Source organism: Limulus polyphemus, unplaced genomic scaffold, assembly GCF_000517525.1.
Source record: "Limulus polyphemus unplaced genomic scaffold, Limulus_polyphemus-2.1.2 Scaffold5800, whole genome shotgun sequence".
In the NCBI taxonomy this organism is placed as follows: Eukaryota; Metazoa; Arthropoda; class Merostomata; order Xiphosura; family Limulidae; genus Limulus; species Limulus polyphemus.
Window position 1 is genome coordinate 16,872 of NW_013671410.1, and position 10,929 is coordinate 27,800.

The 10,929-nt window shown below is 33.1% G+C and overlaps 1 protein-coding gene across 1 annotated transcript in view; it reads left to right on the plus strand.

Moving 5' to 3' along the window:
* The window catches only part of LOC106472999 (MAP/microtubule affinity-regulating kinase 3-like), a 25,592-nt gene extending 14,789 nt beyond the window's left edge, over nucleotides 1–10,803 (plus strand). Inside the window, exons 6-9 of the mRNA XM_013933672.2 lie at nucleotides 98–302; nucleotides 3,160–3,276; nucleotides 4,575–4,802; nucleotides 8,537–10,803. Coding sequence (XP_013789126.1) covers nucleotides 98–302; nucleotides 3,160–3,276; nucleotides 4,575–4,802; nucleotides 8,537–8,861 — 875 coding nt within the window. The 3' untranslated portion in view covers nucleotides 8,862–10,803. The remainder of the gene's footprint in view (nucleotides 1–97; nucleotides 303–3,159; nucleotides 3,277–4,574; nucleotides 4,803–8,536) is intronic.
* Nucleotides 10,804–10,929: the final 126 nt, after the last annotated feature.

Here is a 10,929-nt window from a genome sequence, read left to right on the forward strand (position 1 = left end):
CCCACTGACAAAGCTTACTGCATGTAGTGGAACTTTTTAAATCACAAATTAAAAAGTTTTCAGAGAACTGTATAAGACTTTACATGTGTTTTGGTAGGCTCAAATATATCTGCTCCAAGTACACCAGGAACAACAGCTAGTCCTTCTAGAGGATATGGTTCAGTGAGAAAACCCTCCAACATTGGTGGATCAAATATTACCCCAGGAAAAAACCTTCCAAGTGGCATCCCTAGGCGCACAACATACGATATTAAAAGTACTAGTAGTGGAAGGAGTGTTGATCTTGAGTCGGCAGTGGGAAGGTATTTTGTAACCTCTTAAGATATTTTTGGTATTTAAGATAACTAACAACTTTGAAAGCTAAATGTATATGTGCTATTAAAAAATAGGATTTTCTCTTACCCGTTCTGTGTTAGATAAGATAAATATATTTAATTGCACAAAATAATTGTGTACCAGCTATGTTCAGTAATCAACAGAACACATTAGAGTCATACATTTTTATTTTGACTGCTAAGCCTATTTTTTTTTTTCATAAATATATCTTGATATTTTTACTACCAATTGTTGTAATCAAACAGCTCCAACAAGGCCTTGATTCAATATCTTTTTATTTACCTTTAGATCAAATTTAGTATATGTTTACTCTAAACATTATTTTCTTTCTTCCAAGTTTTTAAGATATGTTCAAGCTCCTTCACTTTTTATTAAAGATAATTCACAGTTTAGATAGGTTTTGATTTTTTTTTATGTTCCTTTGGATCATTTGTGATGGTTGTTCAGTAAGAAAAGTAGTTAACAAACTTTGTGGAATAATTGTTTAATGAAACACCTACTCAAAATTTAAGGTAAATTGCTAATTTTTTGAGTTTTATAATTGTGTTTATTTATTTATATGTTTAATGATTTGTTGCATAACACTTTAAACCAGTTCCTGTTGGGCCCAGTGGTTAGCATGCTGGACTTTGGATCCAAAGTTTGCTCCCTCTTACTGCCAAAAAACATATATTGCAATCTGCACTTTGAGGTAGTGGGTGTCATTTTAGAAGTGATGGTAAAATCCCACTATTTGATTAGAGTAGCTGAAGAGTTGGAGATGGGTGGTGTTGACTTCCCTCTAGTCTGTCACTTCAAAATTAGGACAGTTAGTGGAGATAGTCGTCAAGTAGCTTTGTGCAAAATTAAACAAATCACAAAACTAATCATTTCTTGTATTTTAAAATGTGTAAATTTATTTCATCCAAATAACAAACTGAGGGAAGAAACAATGATGAACGAAGAGACTTTTGATTGACAAGCTGAGGCCTGTACTTAATTCTTCAGAAAAAGTTTGGTTAAGGTTGTAAAGTGTATAATCATCCATAGAAGTTCAACTTCATATCTTCATTACAAATTGATAAAATAACAGGTTTTTCCTGATTCTTGGTTTATCAAAAAATAGCTGATAGTTCATGCCATAATCTTGAATTTAAAAAAAATGTTTTCAGCTTATTAGCAGCTGGATATTTGTAGGGGAAACATTTTACTGTCTTTTTAAAAGTTGTAATAACAGTACTCGTCTTCAAACATAAAAACTTGTTTTTCACTTTAGCATAAATTAGAAAAATGAATCAACAGGTCATCTTAAAGTTGTTACATGATTGTTCAATAAGCAAAAAATATATGCAATTTAATATTGTAAGTATAACCACTTAGTGCATTTAACAGTTTAAGGATAAGTCACTGTTACAAAGTAATGCTACCCACCCTTCTGTTTATTGTCAGTGATGTGATTTGTAGTATCAAAGTATGGATCATTCAACCTTTATTGTAGTGGTCTCTCACACAGTATTGTTTCATTTCTTGCTTTGAATCAGAGACCAAAGAGCTCCAGATTGTTTACGATTCATGGCTTGCCCTCAAAGAATATAGACATCTAGGTTTTTCTCGCAAATAGAAAGCCATTGAATTGCTGGAAGCTTGCCAATCAAAGCAGGCCGTCATTAATTGGCTACAATTACCTAAACACGTCGTTAGTAGAATGTGAATCCACTTCCAAACACTTGTTTGTACACCTTTACCAAGGGAGGTCATCTATTAAAAGACAAGCAGACGATCAATAGTTGTCCTTTAGTAGGTTACCTGGTCAAAACTGAATCAAATGTCTTTATACAGCCTGTATGCCAGATACATGTGGAAGTACATTCCACCTGCAACAAGGTACTCATCTTTACTGGTTGAAAGAGGAATATTGTTTTTGCAAATGAGTTTTGTTTATGCTGCAGCTAGATGACATGTGTATACATAGAGAAAAGTCATTCATTTGGTGGTGGTGGTGGAAGTATGGTATGGGCACTATTGGACATACTAACCTCTAAATTATGTAGAATGGCACATACACATTAAGGAACCATATCCTATAAAACATATGTTCTGCTGTAATTCACCCTTACTTTAGTCTAGTGAGTAATAATGATTCCTCCCTGTGCTAAACTTGTTGATACATTCTTTCAAGAAGAAGGTATTAAACAAATGGAGTGCTCACCAGACCTCGGGAGCTGTGTCGGTTCCTGTCAAGTGACCGAAGGTGTTCTGAAAACAGCTCATTCATAGAAGTGGCAGACTACCTCCTTAGTTTACCAACACTATTATTTTAACAGGCTCTTCATGATGGCGTAATGATCATGGACTATAAAGATGTAAAGCCACCCATGTCTGATGTTAATTTACTAGAGTAAGCTGGATGAATTTCACGTTACGTTACAGACCATCGTATTCCTGATTTGTGTAACTAATCGGGAAAGTGATTTTTTCTTACTAAAAGATATTGCCTTGTCAGAGCTAAAATATTACAGTTATCCATGAATTGTTTTGTGTAATGTGTAAACCAAATGATTATAACTTTTGTTCTCTCTCTCTCTAAACTTTGAGAGGTGTTAAAAGGTAACCAGAAGAATGCATGTAGTGTGGAGTAATAAACTTGTCTTCTTTCTTTTTCTTCTTATTTGAAGTAAGGGAAATGTGCATGTACGATACTTCCTGTCTTTTTATGATATAAACTTGTTAGATTAAACAAGTAATTAAAGTTGTTTAAGGATTATACTAAAACTAATAACCTTTTTGGGAGACTGCATGCCAACTTTCCGGTTTATACAACTAATAAGAAAACATTTATAACAGTACTACTGCTAGGGGTGATGACTTACCTACTCCAAGGTCAAAAGGTCACACGAAGTCTGCATCTGTTTCATATACTGGCTACACTGATACATCAATAGGAGATCCACTTCGAACCAGGTATATATATTACTAACCTACACATTAACCACTTCCTTGCTGTTCTGATGCATAAGGTCAAAAAATGTCTGCCTGCTTTAACAAAAGGGAAGTACTTTGTTGCTTTCCTGATAACTGAATTTACAGCTTCTTGTGTGTGTGATGCATAATTATAGAGCTAATAACATAATTTTATAGTATGAGAGGTTTAAAGGGTTAATTAATATATCTTTCAATATAAGTGAGATTTTCTGAAAGTATATTGTATTAAATTTGTTACACTATCATTTTTCTTGCACCAAAAAGTCTAATGCAGCTGCTTTTGTGCTTTTTTTTTTATAGATGTTTAATTTTTATAAGATAACCTATTTTTAAGCTGTTTTTTTAATTTTTCCATAATATATTTTTTCTTAGTTTATTTCTGTTTATATCACATCTGTTAAAATAAATAACTACAGGTCTGACTTGTAGCAAGCTAAGTCAGATATGATAAACAAATCAGTTTTTTTTTTCATTAACAAAAAATTGTCATGAGTATTTAATTTCAAGCTCTGTCATTTTTATATTCAAACATCGTTATTAAACTAATGATCATTGAGGTATCATTAACATCATCACTGAGCCCTTGGATTATTGGTGTATATAAGTATTAGTAGGGAGTGATTATAAAGAAAACCTCATATTTAAAATGATTATATCTTGTTCTATGGGATCAGGATTTCAGCAGAGATGTAATGAGAATAATTAAGTTTTATTCGGGGAAGTTTGGGCATTTCAAAAACAGTCCCAGAATTCATTATGCTCTGTTATTCCCAATCAGCATATCAAGGCTACCAATAAGTCAATCTACTGCAACCAACATCATTCTAGATAGTCTGTCCTAAAATAAGTAGTTTGTGAGAGATAATCGTTATAAATGAGGTTTACTTAATCACTATATAGGTACAGGTGTGTGTGGCATCATTCTTTGATTATCAGCTTTCTAAGATATTTGATGTTTTTGAAAACAAATTTTTATTTAATTAACATATAAGATTTGTATTAAAATTTATGAGGATATTAGTGGAAAATGAAATTATGAATTGATTTTTTTAATTGAGTTCACCGAATTCTGTATTTGAAATATCATTAGGGACGAGCTAAATGTATCGTTCTTTTACAAAACCTAACATAGTGTTTTTGTTGGAAGTAGATGTTGTCAAAATATTATTCTCACAGAAACTGTCAGTTGTTTGTTTTAGAACTTTTATCTTGTTGTAAAATTCAATTTTAACTTCTCTAATTTAAATTAAGTATTATCACTTGTACTTTTAAATTAGTGGGGCAGAGACTTCATTAGGAACTGTGTTGCCAGTGCCCACAGCAAGTAGACCATTTCCTCGAGGTACTGTTAACCGCAATACTTTCCATAGTGGTCAAACACGAGAAAGACGTTATGCTTACAATGGTCCAGGGACTGTGTCCGTCCAGACCCAGGATTCCCCTTACAGTACACCTGGTGGAAGAGCTTCTCTATTCAGCAAACTTTCCTCAAAGTTTAGTAAGAGGTGAGTCTGGCTCTGAAATTATTACCTGACAGGGCACCTACCCCAGTGGCTAGATGCACCTACCCCAGTGGCTAGATGCACCTAGCCCAGTGGCTAGATGTACCTAGCCCAGTGGCTAGATGTACCTAGCCCAGTGGCTAGATGCACCTAGCCCAGTGGCTAGATGCACCTAGCCAAGTGGCTAGATGCACCTAGCCCAGTGGCTAGATGCACCTAGCCCAGTGGCTAGATGCACCTAGCCCAGTGGCTAGATGCACCTAGCCCAGTTGCTAGATGGACCTAGCCCAGTGGCTAGATGGACCTAGCCCAGTGGCTAGATGGACCTAGCCCAGTGGCTAGCATGCTGAAATATGGAATACAAGTTCAATGGCTGATGACCTATTGTAGCAAAAAATAAAATCATGCTTTGCCATGGGTGCTTTATAAGAGTTACTGTCATATCCTTTTATTGAGCCATATAAGAGTCGATGGTGGATCCTGTTGACAAGCTGCCTTTCCTCTAGTTTATCACTTCAAAGTTTTAGTTTCAATGAAAGTTTTACTATAGTACATGTTACAGATATATAAATGTTCTGTAAAAACTTCTAGTTTATGTTAAGTTCACAAGGTGGATTGTCTCAGTGAAGTGACAGGTTATTACCTTAGAAATGAGACCAAATACATGCAGTCTGTATTTAAAGTTAGATTGTTATCCTACTTAGAAGTGTAAGGAGGGTTATAATCTTTTCACACTAGCCGATCGCCACACTCGCAAATGCGAAGCTAAACTCAATGTGGCGAATCCTAAAACACCTTTGATTTGCCACAAAAGTGAATATAAGTTCCTTATTACTTTGTAAAATAATCTTGACAACAAAGAAGCCACCACATCAAAGCACACGGCACAATTGATGAGACATTTTATCGAATGAAAATTTTAGACTTGTGACAATTTTCTTGACAGAAAATTTAAGAAATCTCTTTTGATTCAATCCAGCTGCCCTTCCATTAACAGGTAAAATACCTGGCCCCTATAATACTTTAAATCATCATTTTTATCATTTCTTTATATATTTTTAATTTCTACCATTATGATCAGTGGCTCTAACCCATTTAACAATACTTTTAGCACACTTCATGTGTACTGTTCCCTTATATTGTTGTAGTTCTATTTTCTTTTCGGGTTACTCTAATTTAAAATCAGTTTGGTAACTGTGACATTCATTGACCCTTGAAAAAGGCGTAAGCCAAAACACCAGGTTGAATAAATTAACTTTTATCTGAAGTTGTTTGTCGTCTTCATTGAGAATAGAAATTCCTCCACACATTTAAATACATAATACTAAAACCACCCAATGAATTGTCAACACATTTTAATATTTTTGTGGTTTAATTTCCCATTCACCGTTACATGTTAAAACTGCATTGCCAGTATAGAATAGGCATCCCGCACATACCTGAGGTTTTTTTTCTTTTTAATGGGAACTTTTTCTTGAGACACTGAAGGGTTAATTTGATTCAATCAGAGATAGCCTTACTTAGGTCAGATCTGAGTTCCATAAAGTTGGTGTCCCAGGCTCCAAGAAAATGAAAGTCAAAAGAAATCAAACCAATATCATATTTTTAACTGCTAGTCCTAGAAAATAACAATAATGATAACGATCCAGGCATACAGAAAAAAAGACGTTTGTTCATGACCACTTGAAAACTGTTAAGGTTCAATGATTCAAGATTACATCAAGACTTTTTCAGAGCTTTTGTTTCTTACAGACCAGTGCATGTTTTTGACAATTTTACACTATTGCAGCAAAGTATTACTCACTGTCTTAGTCATAAATTTTTATGTAAAATAGTATTAATGATTATTGCCAGTGCAATGTTACATACCAGTAGTCACTTAGTTTGTCTAGTCTTGTTTTTGTATTCATTTACAACATAAAAAGTTTCTGAAGATAACTTCTGTTTTATATAAATATTATATACTATAAATGTTGATGGTGTGGTTACTTTGATAACAGATGTCTTGTCTTACATTCACAGCTTCATTATACTACTATAGTACTTCAAATATAATATATTTACATTCACAGCTTCATTATACTACTGTAGTACTTCAAATATAATATATTTACATTCACAGCTTCATTATACTACTATAATACTTCAAATATATTTACATTCAACAGTTTCATTATACTACTATAGTACTTCAAATATAATATATTTACATTCACAGCTTCATTATACTACTGTAGTACTTCAAATATAATATATTTACATTCAACAGCTTCATTATACTACTATAGTACTTCAAATACAGTTATTTACATTCAACAGCTTCATTATACTACATTTACATTCAACAGCTTCATTATACTACTATAGTATCTCAAATATAATATTTACATTCACAGCTTCATTATACTACTATAGTACTTCAGATATGATAGTTAAATTCACAGCTTCATTATACTACTATAGTACTTCAAATATAGTTACATTCAACAGCCCTAATATACTCACTAACATAAGTTAAATACTTTAAGCAGTGTGGCTAATAAAATGTGTGTGTAAGCCACAGTGGCTAAGGGATTTATGTGGCAAGAGTGAAAAGAGGTTATATAAAGTACCTGTAGTTTGAAGCCATATAGATTATTTAATATCCTATCTATATATGTATGGTAATTCAAGATGACACAGTCACCTGATCTCAACAGAAACTAGAAACATGATCTCAACAGAAACTAGAAGTACTAGAGCTTAATGATCTCGACAGAAACTAGAAGTACTAGAGCTTAATGATCTCGACAGAAACTAGAAGTACTGGAGTTTAATGTGTGGAAGGATGAGTACATTGGTTTATTGCTCATGGATCATAAGAGAGAAGATATGCATGATAAGAAGTAATGACAAGCAGCAGGGATGATATGGGAATTAATGACAAGTGGTAGGGATGAGATGGGAATTAATGACAAGCAGTAGGGATGAGATGGGAATTAATGACAAGCAGTAGGGATGAGATGGGAATTAATGACAAGCAGTAGGGATGAGATGGGAACTAATGACAAGCGGTAGGGATGAGATGGGAACTAATGACAAGCGGTAGGGATGAGATGGGAATTAATGACCAACAGCAGGGATGAGATAGGAATTAAAGAAGGGAGAGACACTCTTAGTCTTGAGTCTGTATTCCTCATAGATTGAAAATATGTCTGAGACTAACAAAACTACATTCATTTTGTAGCTGACCCATGAGAAAAAGAACACTAAAATGTGGAACAGTTTCTATACTGATGTAAATAAGAAGTAATGTGAAACACTGTCTTTGTACTAAACCTACATATTAAAGGCAAATGCTGATTAGATACTTTTAATTTAGCATAGAATTTTTCATTTTGATTTTCTTTCTTATAAAGGAAGATTGAGTGAACTTGTGAAAGTTTAATAATTAGATAAGTGAAGAAAATAAATTTAAAATGTCTATAAATCTTGTGCTAAGGCTAAAATGTTTTTGCTTCATTTTTCCAATATTGGAGTAAATAAATGTGTGTGTGTGTATATACGTATATGAAGTCCTATACATTACCATCAGGTAGTAATTATTTGATATCCTTTGGGCTTGCTTGTTATATTGTGAGAGAACAATGTTTTTTTTCTCACTGTATCTTTTAAATTATCTAATTTCAAGCTGTGTGTTGTATGTAAACTAGGAAATCTTACAAGTGATTGTGTTCCTTTTTATCAAACTTTTCTAGAGCCATGAATGAAGACCAAGTAAAACCACGTTCCTTAAGGTTCACTTGGAGTATGAAGACCACTTCTTCACGTGATCCAAACGAAATAATTCAGGAAATTCGCAAAGTTCTGGAAAAGAACAACTGTGACTATGAGCAGAGAGAAAAATACCTTCTCCTGTGCGTGCATGGTGATCCCAATTCGGATTCTCTCGTTCAGTGGGAGATTGAGGTGTGCAAGTTGCCTCGGCTCTCTCTAAATGGAGTCCGATTCAAGAGGATTTCGGGAACATCCATCGGGTTTAAAAACATAGCTTCAAAAATAGCTAATGACCTAAAGCTGTGAACATGAAATTGGAGAACATGGATTCTGTTGGGTAAAGGTTGTGTCGGGAAACAAATGCCAGAAGTTCTTGTCTTACATCAGGTGGCAGTGATGCATTCTGGTAAAATGTGCAAAAGTATACTGGGATGGGGTACTGAAAAATGGTTTAGTTTGCAACTCGAGAGTAAATATCTATGTACTGTGTGTACATATATATATATATATATTGCCTCTAATATTAAATCTTTTGTTTCTAGCACTTCTGGAAAACAAAAAACTTGCTTGAAAAGATGTTAAGAGAAACCTTTTCACTAAGGGTTTTAAACCAACTGCTTTTGTCATTGTGAGGAAATGTATTTTCTTTCTTTCATTCCATTTGATCTCAGTAAAGTAAGAAGCAAAACTTTTGTAGTTAAGTAAATAATTTGTTACATTATTGAATTTAGGAAATTACACCAAATTCTTGGCACACCTATGTAAAGTTGAATTCCCTCCACTTTTGTACTTTGCCTGAAGTTATGGGGCTTGTTTAAGAAGGTAAATCTTGATTTTCTGATATTTATGCAAAAAAAAATTAAAAAAAAATGAGCTGCTAGTATTTTGTTTCCTATAATGATATTCTATGGGGGCCATTCATGGTTTTCATTGTTGATGAAAGGGGTTTCGTATGATAGTTATTATTTAACCATTGTCTTAGAGCTAGTGTCCAGTAGATGAAGAAAAAACATTAACTTGTGTAAATAGAAGATCAAAGTTCAGATTAATTTGCTGTAGTATTACATGTCTGAAAAATAGTTGGTTAGTGTTTTGAAACTTACTTAAAAGTAGGAAATAGCCAAATGTTGTTAGTGTTGCATTTTGGGTTTCTTTACTTTTCCATTTTTTTTATTTTTACATTAGACTCTTGCAAGAATTCCATAAAGTTGTTTGTAGTGATAGAAGATGTTTTGTAAAAATAAATTGTGATTTTTTATGACAGTAAGCAATATTTAAGTTTTTTTTTTTGTTTTGTTTAGGGTGAAAAATTGTTACTTGAAATGTTCACTAATCTGTATCATATTTTTTATTGAAGGTTTTAATATGTAATTCATCTTCTGTATGAACCTGAACATACTACACGACAAACATTTCATCCAAAGATATGCTTTGACAGTTTTCTTAATACCTTTTGTTGTAATCTTTAAACTTACATTGAAAAGAAAGCATTCTTCGTACGTAACTTATTCAGTAGTACTCCAGTTTTATGTGTTAACTCGATAAACTGTGTTTTGACTTTATAGATTGTGTTGGTATATGCTTACAATGTACCAATTGACAGTGTTTACTTTTGAGTTGAGAGTTGCGTGGGTTGATCTAGATGAGCTTTTGTATGCAGTTAAAGTTTATTCATCAAACTGATCCTAAAGAAATAAGGAACTGGTAGGAGTACGTATCTGTTTTAAAGTCATTAAATTAGACATGGATCAACCTGTGCATTGAGGTTTTTGATTCTTTCTTGTAAAGAAAGCATCTTTAAGCTAAGTTTTTTTATTGTTTTGGTTGGTTGAAGGCAGTTAATATTAGATTGTAATCAACCCCCTTGAATGGAAATATTTTTAAAAAGTTCAGTTAATGATTGCGAGTTGTAGAGAAATACGAATCAGCCCTGTCTATACTTTATTAATTCTATAACTTCCTCATATGGCACTTTTTGATTACAATTTGAAAACTCTGACTGGCCTCTTCAAAGTGTTGTAGACTGTAATATATTATGATTGTGAATTAGGTTGTAATCTATGAAAACTATAAATTATCTTAGATCATTTTCCTTTTAACAACTAATGATTCTTTGTTCAAAACTAGTAGGGGAGTGGATAGTTGTAATTCACTGATCACAAGTCTGAAAAGTAGTTTGCTGTCATGTTGTGTTATTCTGTACATTATGTTCTAGTGGTTTTAAAATGAAGAATTTGAAAAATTCCAAGATTTTTTTTGGTTTATTCTATCTTGCTCTGATAGTTTAAGATGTATGGAAACAACAACCACGTACCATTATACAGTAAAATCTCAATATATTAAGTACAGGCTCATGGTTACTGCCCAATTATGA